Source organism: Crotalus tigris, unplaced genomic scaffold (genome assembly GCF_016545835.1).
Source record: "Crotalus tigris isolate CLP2741 ecotype Arizona unplaced genomic scaffold, ASM1654583v1 scf7180000020065.321141, whole genome shotgun sequence".
In the NCBI taxonomy this organism is placed as follows: domain Eukaryota; kingdom Metazoa; phylum Chordata; class Lepidosauria; order Squamata; family Viperidae; genus Crotalus; species Crotalus tigris.
In genome coordinates, this window is record NW_024097843.1 from 243396 (window position 1) to 264719 (window position 21324).

The 21324-nt window shown below is 44.8% G+C and overlaps 1 protein-coding gene across 10 annotated transcripts in view; it reads right to left on the reverse strand.

Moving 5' to 3' along the window:
* The window catches only part of LOC120318111 (phosphorylase b kinase regulatory subunit alpha, liver isoform-like), a 175501-nt gene extending 154728 nt beyond the window's left edge, over nt 1–20773 (reverse strand). For 9 of the 10 annotated variants that reach the window (XR_005559414.1, XR_005559416.1, XR_005559413.1 and 6 more), the window contains exons 1-2: nt 20230–20773; nt 1754–1974 (exon numbers count right to left, since the gene is read on the reverse strand). Coding sequence is in view for 6 of the 10 variants with exons in the window: in XM_039365391.1 (XP_039221325.1) it covers nt 1754–1831 (78 nt within the window). In the remaining 4 variants the exon portion in view is untranslated. The remainder of the gene's footprint in view (nt 1–1753; nt 1975–20229) is intronic. The other variant, XM_039365386.1, reaches the window with a different exon arrangement.
* Between the last annotated feature and the right edge of the window lie 551 nt (nt 20774–21324).

The window sequence follows — 21324 nt, forward strand, 5'->3', positions numbered from 1 at the left end:
CTCTTGACACATCCACACCTGAAACCCTTATAAACAGAAGAACACTGACACTGACATTCTCTAAATTCTGCTGAAGATGTTACCTAGCCTGGTAACGAAACGTTCAGAAACTAACCCACAAGCTCAGAGAACGAGCCTTCACTCCTACACACACACACACACACACACACACACACACACACACACACTATATCAGATTCATTGGAATTAGATCTATTTTAAGGACCTCTTCTATCATAAATATATACTATATTTAAAGTGTACATATCATGCATGTATTTATGTATGAGAAGGTACAGGTATTTGCTGAAGACAATGTAGAAAATAATGACATAGAAGTAAAAATAAGCAAAACAAAAAACAAAAGTAATGCTAACAGTTATACTAACAGAAGTGAAATTGTCACAAAACATTGCAACTATTCCATTCTCCCACTTTTTTATTTAAACCACATCTCAATGTAGTTTGACATTCTATAGCTATTAAGAATGCTCAGTAAATATTAACTTGATACCTCAGTCCTTTTAGGTATTTAGGAAGGCTGGAATTCTAAAAATAGGTTTCCTCAAATCTAATACTCCCTTCTAATGTATTTTTGTTGCTGCTTTGGATACATAAATAAGCAATAGCACTCATAATCTGACCACCAGAATCAACAGGAATGAAGTTTAACCTGTGAAATTCTTACTAGACAGAGCACTCAGCAACTTACTTAGCTATTTCTTAATGGAAATGTTATATTCTATAAGCGTATTTATAGCAAGTCTTTAAAAAGGCCTTTAGTTTGTAACTTTTCTTAATTATGCTATTACAGCTATCAGATTTCCATTCTATGAAAGCATCATGTGAGAGAAATACTTATGGATGAGGCAGTTGCTCGTAAATGATTCCTGGACACTTGTATAGGAAAACCAGAGAGAAGCCTGGGGAGGGAGTAGGACATTCTTCCAGGAACACCACACATTTTATTATTGTCAGATGAGCAAAAATGATAGGAGCAAGGAGAAGACAAGCCTAGTTGGAAGGGGAAGCTAAAAGAACAAATATCTGCATAACTACAGACTTCAGAAAGATCACAGCTGTCTAAGATGCAACCACACAAGTAGAGACCATATGCCATATTTTATTTTTAGGAACATGCCTTTTCACTCTAAACCATTTAAAGCTTTTTCAGCTGCCTCAAAATTTTTTGGAACAGATTAGTAGAATTATTCAGAAATTTACAAAGCTTCTGATTTTAACCAAAGATCAGTGTTTCTTGTAGTATTATTGGCACTTATTCACAAACACCTATCCATATAAAACCAAAGGTTAAGATTTCTTTAAAAATAGGGGAGTTGGAACTTTTATCAGGCTGAAGAATCCTTTAGTTAAAAAAAATCCCAGAAGCCCTGATTAAGAGCAAAGACATAATGATAGAGAATTAGATGAGTTCAAGTGAACTCTTTTTTCCCCTTATTCTAATAAAATGCCATGATAAAGTGGGAAAGAAATAGAATAACATAGAATAAAGAAGAATAAAGTAAAAATAAAGATCTCTCTTTCACCCATGGAATTTCGTAAAAGCCCTTTATTTTTTTAAGGCTTTATTTTTCCACAAGAATGATGTTCTCATTGGCTATTGCTATTGCCATACAATAGGGAAAAAACCAATTCTAAATAACCCCATATATCTGACACAGTAGATTTATTTATAGAGACAACATATCTAGAGAGATGTACCAGATTATAATCAGTAATGTACTGTACTCACCTGATGATTCAAAATTGTCTGTTGAACAAGCCGAGCGTAGCCATCGAGGCGGACTCCAGAATTGCTCCTACTCCTCATTTCCAACCTCCTCACAATCCCTTACGAAACATGAAAAGTGTGGCTGGATACTGTGCAAGTTGACAGAGCCGCTTTCTTTCTCTCTGGCATCCGTTAGCACGTGTGGTTCATTCACTCATTAGCATGAGGAACCGCAATTCTTGCTGGCAACAGGCAACAAGCAAAACAAACAGCAGCTATTAACAAGCAGATAAAGTTTCCCCTTTAGCTACATACCAGGTGCAGTCAAAATGACAACTTGCAACATATGTTGTTTAAAATTATAAATTATTGCAGCCTTTTGCTTATTTTCTTCTTGGGATAACATAGGACCATAAACATCTGACAGTGATTTATTAAAAGAACTGTGGTTTAATATACAATATGAAACAACAATATTCAGGGATCATACAGAATACAAGATAGTCAGTTATATTCAAACAGTTGAAGTGAGCAAGCAGGTTGTAAGAGCACGTCATTTATTAATTGCATGAACACTGCGGGTGCCCCTTGAAGGTCGAAGTGTAGAACCCTGAACTGGTAACACCCTAAGGGGCAGTTGAAAGTAGTTTTCCGCTCATCTCCCTCTTTAATTCTAATCCTGTAATACGCCTCCCTCAAGTCCAGATTTGAAAAGATTTTTCCTTTCGATAGGTGTGCTAGCATGTCCTTCATTAGAGGAAGGGGATATAGGTTACTCTCGCTCACTGCGTTCAGAGAGCTATAGTCTACGCAGAGGCGAAGAGTCCCATCTTTCTTTTCTCAAAATAACACGAGGGCTGCGGTCTTGGGCTTTGCCAGCTGGATGAAACCCCTTTCCAGGTTTTTGTCTATGAACTTTTGCATCTCCTCTAGCTCCCATGGGCTCATGGGATATAGTTTTAGCTTGGATAATTTCACCCTGGGAGGATCTCAATGGAACAGTCCATGGGTCGGTGGGGGGCATTTAGTCAGAGTTCTCCTCACTGAATATTTCAGCTAGGTCCCAGTATTCCTCTTGTAACTCTCTGTCCCCCACAGCCACTGTGCTTTTGGAGGGGCTTCCCCCATTTTGGGGTGAGTCAGGGTTCTTACTGCCTCTCCGTCTGGGAATCTGAGCTCTCCCATCATCCAGTCCATCCACAGTTCCACTTGGTTAGCCATGCCATGTCCAGGATAAGGGGGCATTCCATGCCAGGGGTCACTACAAACATTATAGTCTCTACCCAATCCCCTATGGTGAGTTGGACAGATAATGTGGCGAGAGTAGCCAGTGTCCCCCTGCAATGGACCCATCTAATTGACCAAATGAGATTGGTTTCTTCAGCCTCCTCACTGGAATTCCTAAATTCCCTACTAAAGTTGGGCTTATGAGGCAACAGGTGCAGCTGGAGTCTATTAGTGCTCTGAGTGCAACCCTCTTGGGCATTCCGAGACTAAACAGTTCTACAGTCCTGGTGAGGGGCGCTATGGGTCCACTTACCAGAGGTTCATCTTCCGAGTTGTCGTCTGACGAGTTGGGTGGCTCTCCCGGTGGTGTCAGAGTTCCCTTCCCCTGTTTTGATGGGGTTGGGAACTTGATGACCTCCAGTCTTTTCATGGCCGTTTCCTTTGGTTTCATTGGGGTCTTCCCAGACTTCCTGGCTGGGACTTGGTCAGGCTTCCAGCCGGGGGTCTGCAAGCGGCACTTGGTGGCGTGGTGCCCTTCCTTTCTACATTTGAAACATCCTGTTGCCCTCAGGGTGGTTGGTGATTGCTTCGTTGGTTCTCAAGGTGGCTCCGCTGGCAATTTCCCCCAAGATCTCCCTCTGTGTCATTGTCTTCCGGCTCTATCAATCTCTGCTTCCTCAGCTAGGAAGTACCAGTCTTGGGGCCGGTCTGGGTCTCCTCAAGGGATGCAGGCATCATACAGGTCATAGTTCAGGCCATCTTTGAAATGCCCAATCAAGATATCTTCCAGCCAATTCAGCTTGCTGGCTAGGGCTCAGAATTCTTGGGTATATTCCGCTATGGGTCGTCACCATTGCCTGACAGTTTTGATGTGCTCCCACGTTTTTCAATCAGCCAAGGGGTCTTCAAATCTGTGTTTGAGGGCTGCCATGAATTGAAATTCTGCAGTTCTGGGGAATTGGCATCATGGAGATCCACCATCCAGTCTGATGCGGTGCCATCCAGGGCTGCTTGCACAATCCGTATTTGGCCACGATCACTGGGTATATCACAGCCATATTCCTCCATATAGTTCAACACTTGAGTCAGGAAAACCCCCAGTGGTGCGGCTCCCTGCAATACTTCACTCCTAGCAGTGGGAACTTTTGGATGGATGGATGCCTCTTCTTCCACCTGTGTTGATGGCCATTTCCATCAGCCAGAGCAGCTCATCAGGGGGTGGCAGTGGCTGTAACAACTGCGCTGGTGGAAGGGCCTGGGACTGCTGGTCATCTGTTCCTTTGGCTGAACCTGGGTTGGCAGTTCCCTGGCATGGGTTGGCTTTCTCCTCCTTCATGGAATAAAAGGTGACTATCAACATGTTGATGGCTTGCTCCAGGAACCAGCTGGAACGGGGCGGTCGGTCATCCTCGTCTTCACTAAGGCGAAGCGACCTCTCCATCTTGACTTTCCAGCCTGGTTGGTGACTGCTGTGTCTGAACATCACTTTCCTGGATGTCTTCTCCCAGTCCTCCTTCTTCCCGACATCCATTGGCCACCTGGGCTTGTGGCAATGGCGATGTTCCACGACCACTACTTCGTCTGACGAGCTTGATGATTGAGAACTGTATAGGCTGGGCTCTGCTTCGTGGGAGAGCTCTCCTCCCATGGCAGGTTCTTCCCTTTCCGTTCTGATATCGGACATTGTTTGCTTAGCCCACCGGCAAGAGTCTTCCTTCCAGGTTGACTTTTACTGCTCATCCTGCCTAATGTCAGGGCCCACTCCAAACCTCATCCCAAGAAAGCAGGACACTTGAAACAGTTTCTTTCCAAAAGGAACTTTTATTAGGAGAAGCTGATAGTGGCCATGATAGGCAGGATTTGAGGGTTTCCTGCTCAGATCAATAGGTTAAGAGTCCCAAGCATAACTCCACCCCAATAGATCATCTGGTCAGTTTGAATGGGCCAATCCCCAGGTGTTAAGCCCGCTGTGGGAAAGGAGCTGATAACAGGATCTTTTCCCATGCTTGTAAAGATGTTGTTGGGTCTTTGCACCTTCCCTAGTGAGATAAGCCAAATGGCCGGAGGCACATTCCTTTCTCATCCCAAGATAATATCAAGGGAGAGACAGTTCAAAGAGTATATATAGGAACAGCGGAAAGGATACATTGCAGCAAAGCAGAACACAGAGCCTTCCCCCTCCCCCTTGGGAGAATGGCAGAATCCTCAGGAAGAAATGAATTAGGAAAGAAATGAGATAGATCCCCCCCAGGGGAAAATGGGTTCTGACAGTTCCTTCTACCCTTTTTATCCCTATCCAGTGTTGTTCTTTTGGTGCTGACATGTGTCTACTCAAAATGCTAACTGCATTTGTTATATCAGTCCGTGTCCACTGGGATAAATATAATGAACTACTGATCACTGATTGATATTTCTCTTTAGCATATTCTGTGTCATTTTTCATCTCCATATAATTCTGGAATCCTAAAACCATGGGAGTAATTACTTTGTTACATTCAAGCATCTCATGCTTCTCCAATAGCTGTTCTATCTTTTTTTTTTTTTGCTTATTATAAATCCTCCATTTTTTTAGTTTCTGTATATCTACACCCAGGTAGTACTTTATTTCTCCTAGGCTTTTTAATTTAAATGTCTTTTCCAGTTGACTGGCAAAAGAGTGGGCCTATGAATGATGTATTGTAACTACACATATATCATCTACATAGGTCAACAGCAAGCATTCTGCACCCTCGTATAGCCCAGTGTATAAACAGGGATCTGCTTTACTGCTTTTAAATCCTAATTTCTTTAGAGCAACAACTAGGCAGTAATTCCAGTTCCTAGCTGACTGTTTTACCTCATAGATGGCTTTCTTCAATTTGTATACGTATTCAGGTTGCTTAGTTTCATAGCCTGGAGCTTGTGTCATATATGTCTCCTCTTCCAATTCAATGTCTAAATATGTAGTGGAGATATCATAATGGTACATGACATAATCACATGCAGCTGCTAAAGCTAATGCTAGCCTTATTGTTTCACTCTTAACTGTTGGTGCAAACACCTCATCATAATGAACATTTTTCTTTGCGTGAATCCCTGTGCTACCAGTCTTGCCTTGTACTGCAGTTCATTATTTTGTAACATCTTTTTATATACCCACTTACATCCCATGGCCGTTTTTCCTTCTGGTAATCTCATGGGCGAGAACACTTGATGCACATCCATAGATTCCATTTCCCTATCCATGGCTTCTTTCCATTTTTCTCGTTCTCTTTTTGGTAAAGACATCATTTCTTGGTAATTGCGAGATTTGTAATGCACACTACATACTCTAACCTCACTTGCCTTGTATCTATCAGGAGGTACTCCTTTATTAATTTGTTCTGACCTTGGTAACACCTGTTCCTGTGCTTCTGTGTCTTCACTTTTCATGTCAGGTCTCTCCTCCTTTATTTTTACAGTTTGTCACTTGCTACCCATTTTCTCTGATGATGGGTCTTCTTCTCCCTGAGATCTATTACTATGTGATGGAATAAACACCTCTGTGTTGGCATGTATCCTTCCCAATTACTATGTTCTGCAAAGCGGGGAGAATGTGAACTTTCTGAGTTCCATCAATAAACCTATATCCCTTGGATCCTGGCTCATATCCTATAAACCTCAGTTTTCTGGTCGTTTCCTGTTCTTTCTTTCTAGTGTTCTTAGGATTATATACTCAGGCATAACTACCAAATCTTCTTAGTTGAGCCAATGAGGGTTTCTTACCATATAACAAAAAATATGGAGTTTCATTCACAGCAGAACTTCATAATCTATTTATTAAATAGCTGTTTTTATGGCTTCTCCCCAGTACCTTCTACTCATACTTGCATCTGCAAGTAGTGAGTTCTTCATTGTCTATAAAATGCCATTCCTCCTTTCAGCTACTCCGTTTTCAGGTGGTATATATGGGATTGTCTGTGTCTAATACCTAGACTCCTAAGCCAACATTGAAAATTGTCAGACATAAGTTCTACTCCCCTGTCTGTGTGCAGCTGGCATACTTTACCACCATATCTGCATTCCACAAATGTCACCCATTGTTTAAATTGTTGCAATACCTCTGTTTTGTGTTTGAGTAAATAACAAAATCCATTTCTGGTATAATCATCTACAGTTACCAGAGCATACCTTGCTCCTCCAATAGATAGTGCCATAGGACCTATTTAGTCAGCGTGTACTAACTATAAAATACTAACTAACTATTTAGTCAGTGTGTACTAACTGTAAAACTGTCTTTCTTAAGCTTTTCTTACTAACAGGATAAACCGTAGATTTTGACTCCTTACACATGGCACAATCTAGGTATACATCACAGTTCTTCAGTTTCAGTCCTTGTGCTATTTCTGGCATTTTCTGTAGCACTCTAAAGCTGGCATGACCCAATCTCCTATGCATGAGATGCAGTTATCATGTGTGTGTGTGTGTGTGTTTGTCAGAATACTTGCACAAACATCCTTCTGTTCTAATATGTATAAACCATTCTGTCCAATGCCCCATGCAGAAATCCTCCCATATTTTTCTTGATAGTATATTGCCCTCTAGCAAAAATTACTTCATATCCCTTGCTATCTAGACATGCAACACTTAAGAAATTATGGTCTATGTCTGGCACATATAACACCTTTTCAATGTTACCCCTAGTTCATAGACGTTTCCTTCCCCTTCAACTGCTGATTGTTGTCCATTAACCAGGCTGACAAAATCCTGGTTAGTTGGTCTTAAACCAATAAATGCATGTGGGTTTGCTGCAACATACTTGCTTGCCCCACTGTCTGGTAGCCACTTGTGCGTGTTTTTCTTCATTGCTGCCAGGGTGAATAATGTCTCATCTTTGGTTGGTTGCATAGTTCTATATCCTTATCCTGCTGTACCTGTTTTTTCTCTCTGGACAGGGTCTTTAGAGATGTTCTGTAGAACCACACACATAGCAAAGTTTTACAGTGTAAACAGTCTCAATGTCAAGCTGAGAGCAGCTCCGCTGGCGAACCCAGCAGAGACAACCAGCTGGGAGGTCCGTCAGCCCATTCTCGCTGCCGCCGATCAGTTGGCCATCCAGGATGGCCTCCGCGCAGCTGCAGTAGCGCCAAACAGCCGGGAGACCTACAGGGCTCCGATCAGTTGGCGGCCCAGGGTGGTTTCCACAGAGCAGGCGACCATCCACAGCAGCCCACGGCGCCACCGGACGGCTGGGAAGCCTGCAGCTAGCTACCAGTGGCAAGGAGGCAGCACCAATGCTGCACAGACCATGGGGTGCTTGGGGATAAGGACTTACCAGGACAGAGACAGCTCCGACGCTCCGCTGAGCAATGCTGGCCAGCAGTGACAGGCAGGCAGGCCAGGGAGATCCGGCTGCCTTTAAGGATAAACACCGGATGCTGGCCTACTGTGGGGGGAAGGGTGGAGTTGCAGGAGGGAAGGTATTTAACGCACTGGGAGCAAAACATTCCCAGTGCTGATTTTGTTTGTAACCATTAAAGCATCTGTTGCAACGTTCCTGTGTGCCAGTCGCCTGTCGTTCTGCTATCAGGTTGGAGGAGGCTAGGGTCCGGTAAGGACGTTGACAGGAAAGTCAGTGCTGCTCCTATTTTTGTTACCCTTTCCATTACTCTCTAGGCAATGGCTGAGGGAACGCAGGAGGCAACACTGGTGGCTGAAGAAGGTGAGCCAGCTGAGGCCACCAGACCAACGCCTGATGCTGAAGGTGAGGAGGCCCAGCCAGTGGTAAGGCCCAAGGTGTGGGAGGCACGGCCAGCAGCTCCAATGAGTGAGGCCCAAGATGCAGGGGCCCCAGGGCCTTCGGGGGAGTCGTGGCACAGCTTAGCGTTCACAAACCCAGATGCTGGCCATGCACACACCGGGGGTTGCAGGAACCCCAATGGAGTGGAGGGAGAGGCATCTTACAGACGAGGATGACAGGGATTGGAGTTACTCCACAGCACCTGGAAAAACCACCATGGACATCCTGAGAGATAGATTCGGTGAAGCTGGGTTCCAGGACCCATTCTCGTGGTCAAGATGGGAAGCAGACCATGAGACTGCTTCATGGCCCCGCACAGAGATACAGCCATACAGGTCAGGCCGACCCCGGTTCCATTTGGCCAGCCATAGGTTCACGGTGGCTTCCCAGGTTGGAGACTCCAGTCTGGGAGGACCGGCGGACCATTCACGGCCTCTGTGAGAAGACAGGTCGGTAATGGATGCTGGCAGAGAGCCCACTAGACCGAGGGCTAGGCCATGTGAATCTTTGATCTGGCCAGTGGTGGGATCCGGAAATCAATGCTTTGCACCCGTGGGGAGTACTCTACGGGGCCTCATGGGGCCCAGGGCTGGTCTGAGGTCCTCTACCGTTACCAGCCATATTCGACGGAAACCCAGAGTGCTTGCAAGGTACCTCAGCCAGGCCATAAATCATCTGGATCAGTACGCCGGCCTCTACCCATCCAAGTGGGCTATGGTGGTGGCATTAACGGCAGGATTATAGGGCAAAGCAGCAGACTGGATGGCTGACCTTTACACTGATCACTCCAGGGAATTAGCTGATGCCAGTTTGTTCTTGGAGGCCCTGAGGTCCCAGTTTGAGGATATCTCACGGGTTCAGCGGGCTGAGGCAGAGATCCTGATGCTGAAGCAGCGAGGCTGGACTGTGACGCAATATGTTTGGGACTTTAGGTGGGCAGCTAGTAGGCTGCGCTCCTGGCCAGAACGTCTGTTGGTCCACCAGTTCCAAGCTGGCCTGGACCAGGACTTAGGCCAGGCATGTGTTTTCCGGGGGGGTCCCAAGTAGACTCCAAGAGTGGTTCCGTGTGGTGGTGGATGCAGGGCTGCAAGAGTTCCGGAAAAAAGGGGAGGATTGGCGTACCACGCAGGAGTGTGGAGAACCTGAGGGACGAAGGATGCAGGACCCAGGTTCTGGGTACAGGTTCCTCTGGGCCTCCTTCTCGGCCGTCGTTCAAGTGTTTCCGGTGCAACCAGCTAGGGCATTGGGCAGCAGAGTATCCTGTCCCCGTTCCATGGGGAATCCCACCGACCCTCGGGAAGGGTGGACCCACACCCACACCCAAGAAGAAACCAGAGAGATCAAGGGCGGTGCATCAAGCAGAGGGGGTCACCCGCCCAGCAGAGACCTCAGGAGAAGGAGGAGGCAATGACGGCCACCAGACACCAGCTAGTGGTGTACGAAAGTGAGGACGAGTCGATGGACGATCCTATGGTGAGTGAGCTGATACGTCCATTCGCTATCCCCATCGTGCTGACAAATCCAACAGGCCATCGGGGGGACTACAGGGCCCTAATTGATTCTGGCTGCACCCACTGTCTGATTAGTAAAGCTGTGGTGGTGGAGGCCAGGATTGGGGTAAAACAACTGGTCAGCCCTATTAAATTCGAAGAGGTGGATGGATCCCTTTGGCGGGGGCGCTACCCACATAACGGAGCCTGTCCGATTAGAGATGGGGGCCCATTGGGAGGTCCTCCGCTTTATCGTGGTTCCTTCCATGACCGAGGCCATGATCCTAGGGTGGGCATGGCTGGATAAGTTGGGCCCTACCATTTGGTGGGAAGGGGGATACCGGAAATTACGAATTGGGGTCGGTCCCCAGCCATCAGACCAGGAAAGGGAAAAAGGAGGTGGAGCAGGGAGTGGGGTGGAACCCTGGTAGAGGGAGCCGCCTGTCAAGCCCCATGGGCTCGACATTCAAGGGAGGGGGGAACAGCACAACACCGAGAGCAGCTCTGCTGGCAAACCCAGCAGAGACAACCAGCTGGGAGGTCCGTTGGCCCGTTCTCAGATAGTAGCTCCCATCCTGTTCAAGGAGAAGAAAGATGGCTTCTTGAGGTTGTGTGTTGACTTCCGTGGCATCAAGGGGGGTTGTGTGGAGAATATGTATCCCCTGCCACTCATGAAAGACCTGTTGGCCCATCTGGCAAAGGGGGAGGTGTTTACCAAGTTGGATTTATGGGAGGCATATTACAGAGTCCGCATTAAACGAGGGGATGAATGGAAGATGGCCTTCAACTGCCCACTTGGTAACTACCAGTTCAGGATGATGCCGTTTGGGTTGCAGGGGGTCCCCACAGTATGTATGCAGCTCATCAATGAGGTGCTGCACAAACACCTGTACCGTGGGGTGCTAACATCATTCAGCCGGGATACCACAAAGCCTCCTCCCATAACACCAACAGAGGCCATTTTTTGACTTCTACCTTGTATAGAAGGTAGAAGTCAAAACACACTCAAAACCACAATGCCCAGTTCTTCTGACTGGTCAGGTTCTCACTTGCTTTCTCTTGGCTTTCCTTCACTCTGTTGTTTACTTCACACTGGGCTTTTCTTCATTCTGGGCCCATAACCTGTTGTTTAAAAATATAAGCTATCACAGCCTTTTGCTTATTTTCTTCTTGTGATTACACAGGAACATAAATGTCTGACAGTGGTATGTTAAAAGAACTGTGGTTTAATATACAGTATGAAATAACAATATTCAGGAAGCATACAGAATACAAGACAGTTGAAGTGAGCAAACAGGTTCCAAAGTCATTACTAAAAGCCAACACGGGTTTGTCAAAAACAGATCATGCCAGACAAATCTTATTGCATTCTTTGACCAAGTGGCAAAATTAGTGGACCAGAGGAATGCCGTGGATATAATTTACTTGGACTTCAGTAAGGCATTTGACAAAGTAGATCACAACCTATTGCTTGATAAGATAGAAAAATGCAGGTTAGACAGCATCACCACCAGATGGATCTGTAGCTGGCTGACTGGCCGTATTCAGCGAATGGTCCTCAATGGAACCACATCTACATGGAGGGAAGTGTGTAGTGGAGTGCCCCAGGGTTCTGTTCTGGACCCAGTGCTCTTCAACATCTTCATCAACAATTTGGACGAGGGGATAGATGGGGAACTCATCAAATTTGCAGACGACACCAAGCTGGCAGGAATGGCCAACACTCCAAAAGACAGGCTTAGGATACAGGAGGATCTGGACAGACTTGAACACTGGGTAATATCTAACAAAATGAAATTCAGTGGTGAAAAAAGTAAGGTTCTACATTTAGGCAAGAAAAACCAAATGTACAGGTATAGTATAGGGGATACCTTGCTCAATAGTAGTAACTGTGAGAGGGATCTCGGAGTCCTAGTGGACAATCATTTAAATATGAGCCAGCAGTGTGTTGCAGCTGCCCAAAAAGCCAACACAGTGCTAGGCTGCATTAACAGAGGGATAGAATCAAGATCACGTGAAGTATTAATACCACTTTACAATGCCTTGGTAAGGCCACACTTGGTACTGCATCCAGTTTTAGTCACCATAATGTAAAAAGATGTTCAGACTCTAGAAAGAGTACAGAGAAGAGCAACAAAGATGATTAGGGGACTGGAGGCTAAAACATATAAAGAACGGTTGCTGGAATTGGGTATGTCTAGTTTAATAAAGAGAAGGACAAGGGGTGACATGATAGCAGTGTTCCAATATCTCAGGGGTTGCCACAAAGAAGAGGGAGTCAAGCTATTTTCCAAAGCACCTGAAGGCAGGACAAGAAGTAATGGATGGAAACTAACCAAAGAGAGAAGCAACCTAGAACTAAGGAGAAACTTCCTGACAGTTAGAACAATTAACCAGTGGAACAACCTGACTCTTGATGTTGAATTTAGTAACTGCAGCAAGGTTATTAGTAGGTTTATACTGGAAGAAAGATTCTTTGCCTACGTTAGAAGAATGGACACTTAAAGTATCTAGTTTTGCTGAAATGGCAAAATTTTCTGCTTATTTAAAGGATCATATACAAGAAAGATACATCATTGTATGGAGAAGATGGATAGATTATATTCAGAAAAAGTATGGAATTAATAAGTTTCATTTATTTTATGAATGAATATTATAACAAATATTATAGAGAATTGTCTTATAGGTTATGGAGTTAAAGGTTAATTATGATATTTTCTTTTTTCTTTTCTTTTTTCTTTTTTTTTCTTTTTTTATTATTAAATTTTGTTATTATTAACCCTGTATTCTGCTCTGGGTAGTGAAGGGAGGGGGGTTGGGGGTGGGAGGGAGGGTAAGAGGGGGGGTAAGTGTAGTATAGATAATGGTTGTTTATAGGAGTGCGGCCCGGGCACTCCCCTTATGCTGCGTTCATGGGTTTGATAGGGATGAGAGGAGAGAAGGTGTAGAGAGGAAGTAGGATATTGAGAGGAGAGGGGGAGGGGAAAAGATAGGAGGGGAGGAGAGAAAGAGGAGGGAAGTAGGGAATGTTTTAAGAAAGGGTGGACACAGCCTGGGGGGAATGGGCGGGTCGCACCAATGGTTATGAATTTATCTTATTTTAAAATTGTATTGTATTTTTATAATGTTTAAATGGAAAAAATAAAAATTTTCAATAATAAAAAGAAATTCTTGCCAAAATTTTGAAGTGAACTACACCCCCCAATCTGAGATTATGCATTTTGGAATACCATGCAGCCAATACATGTGTTGTATAAAGAGCTTAGCCAGCCTCCAGGCGGAGGGGATTCTAGGGCATGCCACAAAGTGGGCTTATTTAGAACAGAGCTTTTCATCCAGTGGTACAAGTATCACCTGTGGTACATTGGCACCTGGCAGGTGGTACGCAACCATCCTAGAAAAGTGGTAGCAGGGGAGGGGAATGAGCTGAACCGGTGGCAGCACCGCACAAGCCTGAGCGAGAGATGGCTGGAGCTGCAGGGCTGTCAGGGCTCAGCAGAAGTGCCAGGATCAGCACCAGGTGCCAGCTGGAACTCGGCGCTGATCCTGGCGCTTCTGCTGAGCCCAGAAGAAGCACCAATCTGCTGGAAAGCAGCACTGATACTGGCACTTCTGCTGAGCCAGAAGAAGCGCCAATCAGCTGGAATGTTGCAGCATCTCCAGGGTCTTGTGATTTACATTCAGATGCTTGGCAATTGATTCATATTTATGACGGTCACAGTGTCCCAGGGTCATATGAAGTGACCAAAACCTGCTGCAACCACCCAGCAGATGGGGGGAATAAAAACCAAACACCCCCCACCCCACCCCCAATCCTCAACAGAAATGCTCACAACAATGAAAACCTCGGACAGGAGGAAGAGCGCGGCTGGGCAGGCAGGCAGGTGTCTTGCTTGGTTGTGGCTTGGGGGGCACTTTTTTCAGTGCCACTGTAACTTCGAACAGTCACTAAGCGAACTGTTATAAGTCTAGGACTACCTGTACTTTATCACTTTTTTCCTTTTTTTGGGTCATCAAGTTTTTGGCACCTTGCAAGGCGACTCGTGGTACTCGGATGTTGCCATATCCTAAAAGTGGTTCAATGGATGAAAAGGTTGAAAAGCCCTAATTTAGAAAATAAGTCTGTAATGATCCAGATCACAGTGTCCCCAGCACTCTTCAGCATCTTTACAATAAAGTCCTTAATATCTCCCTCCAGGGGCCTACCATCTGTAAAAGTTCTGGAGACTTGCAGGTTAGCCTTTTCACCGAAGAGCATACAGGACAACTGGCTACGTATGTTTCTATGTCCTTCTTCATTTGTGGCCACCAAAACTGTCTCTTTACAAGGTGAAGGATTTTCACAAAACCAAAATGCTCCGCTGCCTTTGCATCATGGCTTTGTTGCAATACTAAAATCCTCTGGTTCACCAGGACATATAGCTTACTGTACAGTCAGTCCAATCCATTGCTTAATGACAGCTCATTCTTGTATTGCTGGAACCACTAATCCCCTGCCAGGGCTTCTTTTAGTGGCCGAGTTAGGTCCTTGGTCAATGTTGATAACGATGCTTCCTACTGTCTCATGAGGGCTGATGCTATTTGCTTGGAGGGAATGATGGAGTTGACTACCTCCTCTTGAGCAATATTATATAGTGGTATCTGGGAAAGGGAGACTGCCAAGAAGCTCCAGCCTCTTGGTAGGTAGCAAAGGATGAAGTTGAATCAGTCGAAGTATTGGGCCCACTGGACCTGTTTGGGAGAAAGCTTTCAGGGACCCTCAATACTTCTAGATTTTTATGGTCTATACCAGTGTTTCTCAACCTTGACAATTTTAAGGCATGTGGACTTCAATGCTGGCTGTGGAATTCTGGGAGTTGAAGTCCACATGCCTTAAAATTGTCAAGGTTGAGAAACACTGGTCTATACACACTTGAAAAGGGATTTTACTGCCCTCCAGGAATTGTCTCCAAGTAAGGAGGGCCCAACAGACCGCATAGGCTTCCTTCTCCCAGACAGCCCATTGTCTCTCAGTCTCAGAGAGCTTACGGGAGGTGTAAGCACATAGCTGTAATTCTCCCTTTGTGTTCTTCTGAAGCAGCACCGCACCCATGGCCAGGTTCGTGATTAGTAGGGCCATCTGAGCAAACATGGGGATGAACTAATAATAGAAGTTAGTGAAGCCAAGGAAACTTTGTAGTTGTCTCCTTGTTTATGGAGGCACCCACTCTAGGAATGCTTGGACCTTCTTAGGATCCATCTCTATGCCATCATTCAAGATTTGATAGCTTAGGTAGTCCAAGCTGGTCTTATGGAAATCACACTTGGACAGTTTCACAAAAAGCTGAGTCTTCCACAATTTCTCAAGCACCACCCGGCAAACTTCACATGCTTCTCTTGGTATTGGTACAGATCAGTATATCAACCAGTTACACCACAACCTCCTTGTACAAGTGCTCATGTAAGACCTCATTTATTAACTACATGAACACTGTGGGGACTCCTTGTAGCCCAAATGGTATTACCTGGAATTGGTAGCAACCTAGAGGGCAGTTGAACACTGTCTTCCATTCATCCACTGCTTAATTCTCACTTGGTAGTACACCTCCGTCAAGTCTAGCTTTGTGAAAAATTTCCCCTCTGCAAAGTGGCCCAACATGTCTTTCATTAAAAGGAGGGGGTACAAATTCCTCACACACATAAAATTTAGTGCTCTATAGTTGACATACAGCTTAAGGGACCCATCTTCTCTCTGAAGAGCACAGGGGCCACCATTCTCGACTTCACCGGTTGAATGAAGCCCCTAGCTAAGTTCTTGCCTATGAATGTACGGAGCTCTCCCATCTCCCTGGGTGTCATTGAACATAGCTTTGGCAGCTTAGCCCCAGATACAAGTTCAATCATACAGTCTGTGGGATAGTGGGGCAAAAGCGTGTCAGATTCCCTTTCACCAAAGACCTTTGCCAGGTTACAATATTCCTTGAGTATCAGTGATTCTGAGCTATCACTCTCTTTTAGTAAATTGACTGTTTCCGCTTTCACTTTCTTTACTGTAGGCACATGGCAGCTTCTTAGTACTTTCCCTAACTCTTGCTGGCTGGATGCTTTCTTTCACATCTGCCACTTGTCTCTGTCCCAACTGACAGATAGGCTCCATTTTTTCCACCACACTGGGCCCAGGACCATGGCTTCTGTCATCCCCGAGCCACAATAAATCAAATAGTCTCTGTGCGGGTCCCGACTTTTAGCTTCACAGGCTCAGTTAGGCAGGTTGTCGGCAGTCCACCTGTTATTGAACCATCTAGCTGGGGAAATGCTATGGGCTTCTTTAGCTTTGTTTCATTCCTAACTTCTCCACCATGTGGGGACTGACCAAACATCTCCAACCTGTTGCCCCACATGAGTTTTCTCTTTTGGCTTCAATGGAGTTTTTGTCTTCTTCAATTGAGTTGGAGGAGGAGGGGTGGTCATTGGCCATGGTGTGAAACATTCAGCAGCTCAGTGTCCCTCCTTTCAGCAGCAAAAGCAGCCACCAAGGTTCTGCTGGGGTCTTCCTCCTCTGGATGGAGGTGCACTTCTCTCCCTTCCCTGGGAGCTGAAGAAGCTTCTTGGATGAGAAGCGAAATGTCTTCAAAGAAAAATAAGAAAGTCCAGTTGCCTCGTGAAAAAGCTTCTTTGGGATAACTATGACCTGGATGACTGAGAATCTCCACAGACATTATGGGAGCTGCTTGCCTCTCTGCTGGCCAATGGGTCGAGTTTCATGCCTGGTGTCTTCATGGAATTCCAACAGGGTGATCTCCACCTCCGTGGCCATGTGGTACCATGCTCATAGGTTGCACTGCACCCCATGGGCAGGTAATTCTGGTACAGCTCCTTGTTTAACCCTTCTCTGAAATGGTGAACTAGCAAGCATTAAGGCCAGTCTCCTAGGTGGCTGACCAGGCAGCGGAAGTTGTGGATGTACTCTGTCACTGGTCATTTTCCTTGCTTTAAGGAACAGATACAGGCTTCTGCATGTCAAGCCACTATAGGGTCTTCAAATCACTCTCGTAGAGCTTGCATAAAAGCGTCGAGGTCATTCAGCTCTGGGCTTCATCATGCAATGACACCAATCACTCTGAAGTGCTCTCCTCCAGGTTGATTGCTGTAACATGGATCTGATTTGCGTCATCTGGGTACATCGCCCCATAACATTCCATCTGCTGCCAAACTTGAGCAAAGACATGGGCTAGGTAGCTTGGACCACTAAGGGGGGGCTGCTGATCCTCCCATATTAGAACATATCCAGGAGGTGGAATGCCGGCTGTCGCCACCAGTGCTTGGACCCTGGCTACGAGTGCTTGTGCTGGGGCCCCAACCACAGCTGGTGCCATTGGTGCTGCCAGTTGCAGTGGAGGAGGCAGCATGACTGCTGCTTGTGTTGGAGCTCCAGCCACAACTATGGCTACCAGTGCCATCAGCTGAAGTATAGGGGGAGGGGGAATCGCCAGGTCCATCAGGGTTTTCATGGCCACTAGGCAGGCAATAGCAGCCACTGCCTCCTGGCGTCATTGCTGTACAAATCTCCATCCCTCTAAACTTCTTTCTCAACTGTTTCCTGGACAGGCTGTGACCAGCAATTGGGATCTTCCATTCAGCAAGGTCATCCCAGTTGGCTAATCACCTCACTTGCCATTTATTGCCTCAGATCACATTGACCCTGGTAGGGAGAAGGGGGTCTTCGGCCTCTGCTGCCTTACCCATGTTCATCGCCCAGCAGGTCATCAGCCCTGGTAGGGACTTCCCTCACTTGCTGCTTTATGGCTGCAGGTGGCTGCTCAGACCTCTGTTTTTTGCTTCAGAGGCATACCAATAATTTGCGTCCATACTCCAGCATGAAGCAGTGCCGGTTCCTCCCAAGCTGGGATCTCTCCTGGCTTTTCTCCTCTGTGTCTTCGGCTGTAATCAATATCTCAAGATTGACCTCCTGGTGGAGTCCAGGTAGACTATTACTGAGAGAACTGGTTTAATGTTAACCATCCTGTGACATTCTTTTTCTTCAAGAATATACTTTATTGGAAAGCCATGTAAGTACAGAAATGGAAAAAGCAGTTCTAACATTTTGTGCATGAAAGCATAAACTAAATTCCCCTTCCCTCCCCCCCTCACAGTCCTCTCACGGTCTTTTGTCCACCAATCAGTTGCACCTGGGTTGTTTTGAGAACAAAGTTGGTGACCTTGGGGTGGAACTGTCTCTGGCTCCAGATAGCACACTTACATTCCAGAGTTTCCCTCCCAAACTACCATCACATTCCAATGCCTTTCCTTCCCCCTCCCATTATTGTTGCCTGTTGCAAGCAGGCAGCGTAGGAAGTCAACCATGGCAGTTCAGTCTCCAAAGAGCAGAGGTGATATAATTGAAAAGATAATTTTGCTGGAAGGGCAGTGTTTTGTTCTCCTCCCCCCCCCCGCCCAGTTTTGCAGGGTGAAGATGGGCTTAGAAAACAAATTTCCTACCTCCAGCCTTAAAATCCCCCTAACCCCCCAAATTGGCTTAAATTGAATCCTTAATACTATGTATTAACTTGATGTCCTGTTCCACCCTACATATTAAAACATAATATGGTTTGCTTGCTTTGGCTTTGCCATAGTAGTTAATAAACCATGGTTTATAATTTGTCATGCATGAACATAGGCTGCCCAGAACACTTCTTTACCTAAAATGTTATAAAATATGTTTATCAAGTAAACATTACAGCAGGGATGTCAAACTGCTGGCCTGCAGGCCAGATGTGTCACGTGGAAGCCATACCCACCCCAGCTCCGGCAAGAAGAAAAAAGTTGCAATATGTTGCGGCAAGTCACGTGACGCCGCAAGTTTGAAACCCCTGCACTAGAGCTACTAGATCCAGGCTACAAAAATCTATTATGACCACCAGATGAGCAGAAAGAGATACAAAATACTAAACAATTGCTGCTATCTTGGGCCATCTGACCTTTTGAAATACAGCTCACATATTTTTCTTATATCAATCACTGAAATATTTCTATCTGGGAAACATTCTGATAAAACCTCTTAAATTCATAGGAAAATTTGAACAAAGAAAGCAATTGTGCATTTAAACCGGCTGCAATTTTATACAAACTATATTAAATCTATGGCAGTTCTTCTATTTTCTATCTTCTATTTTCTGCTTCTATTAGTCCAGACAGATCTGAAACTTATTTCTGCAAAATGCAGCTCCAAAATTAATCAAAATGTAGAGACAAACTAGTCAACTGCCTAGTTTGCTTACATTCAAGATTATATTTTTCCCTATGTGTGAATCTAGACAGCCATTTCCTGTTTTCTGGAGCATGCCTTATAAGTAAGAATGTGAACTTTATGACCACATCAAGCACAATAGTGTTTGTTAACTGAAGAAAAAAAACACTAGATTTCTATTTGGAAACATTTTAGATAAAAAGCCATATTACTTTCTGTACCTTTTCACTTTTTTTAACTTTAACATGAGTAATTTACAATGTGATATGTAGATCTTGCAAGGAATAGCATGATAGTTATATAATAAAATGAAAACTATAGGATCCAGATTTGAAGACTTAATGTAGTCTTTTCTATCTTGCACAGTCCTCTTGATGCATTGGTCTCTCTTGATTGAGAATTTATGGGAAACATAACCTAACATGTCAGAAAGGGACCAGATCATTATAAAATGGTGAGCATTACAATTTGTGTAGAATGTGATTAGGAGAGCAAAAAAGACTAAAGCCTTTGTGACTTCATATTAAATCATATTACTTCATTACACATTATAGACGTATGTCCAGGGCACTACGATGTCCTCCAATACCAAAGTAAAAGTGATTCCAAAACATTATGACACATAGATGAATAGTTAGATAGAAACACAAATATACGTAGAAGGACTAGGAAGAAGTCCCAAGGTCATCGAGTATGGCTCTCAGTAGATACTTATTTATTAGATACTTCATCGCAAACAAACTAATCCCTCTTCCTCATAACTCCAATGCGCCATAGGCAAAGATGCCGATCTTACCTGCCAAAGACTGACACGGGATCTCATTTTCCAGCTAGCAGCAATCTGCTTCTCGAAGCTATTCTGTCGGAAGGGAATATTCTTCGCCCCCCCCAAAAAAAAACTAAAACCAATCCACCAAATTCTTGCCCAATGCTACAATCGATGTTGTCCTCTAAGAATCCAATGGCTAGTTTGCAAGGTTGCAGCAAGGGAGTCTTTGTAGCCGGTCCCAGAGTTTCGTGGGGTGAAGAAGATTGTTCCTGCGGGAACCCGCGACCCTAAACATGCTAAGCGAGGCTAATTACGTCCACATGCTACCAAGGCCTGAACAGTGTTCCTTCCTCATTAATAGACTCTTCACAGGATCCGCAAAAGCCGGAACCAAACGCCACCTCTTTCTTAAGAGGCTCGCGCTTTAGCCGCGTCCTGAAAGCTCAGTAGAGAGCCTTAAAGCTTAAGATATTGATATCGTTCTTCAGATGCAGGCAAGCGACGGGAAGAGATTTTATTCGATAACGTAATAAGCTCAGGGTAGGGGAAGAGCGCCCTTCGTTTTATTTTCAGCGTTATGTTAAGGTTTCTTTATGAGGCTATCAGGAAGCGAGTGGCTGCAGACCGCCTTTACTTTTGCGTCAGCAGGATCCCCGGGAGCGAGTTGGCGGTTCTGAAGGTCAAAGTTGTGCGTTATGCAGGTCGTGATTGGCTCACATAGAGTTACAAGCTTTCAAGTGGGTTTAAAATTACTGTACTGCTAAAAGAATAGCTATGTTGATACTTGTAAAACATAACCACGAATAATTCTAAAGCATTTGGGCGGATAACTTTAGACTTCAGACTGAATGTCCTTAGGTAACCCCTTTGAATGCATATTTATTTTAAAATTTGACAGCCATATTTTAACTTTTTACCAATTCTGTGTGGTATTTTAGAATCTACAGAGATTTTCTACACTAGAATCTACAGAGATTTTAGAGCTTAAAGTCCTTGTAAGGTCAAATCATATTTATTTTGTAGAATGTGTTTTTATAAGTATCAATTTTTATGGGTGAAAATATTTTGAATGTAGAGATGCAGCATCTATATCGTTGTGATATGTTCACCAAAACACATGGT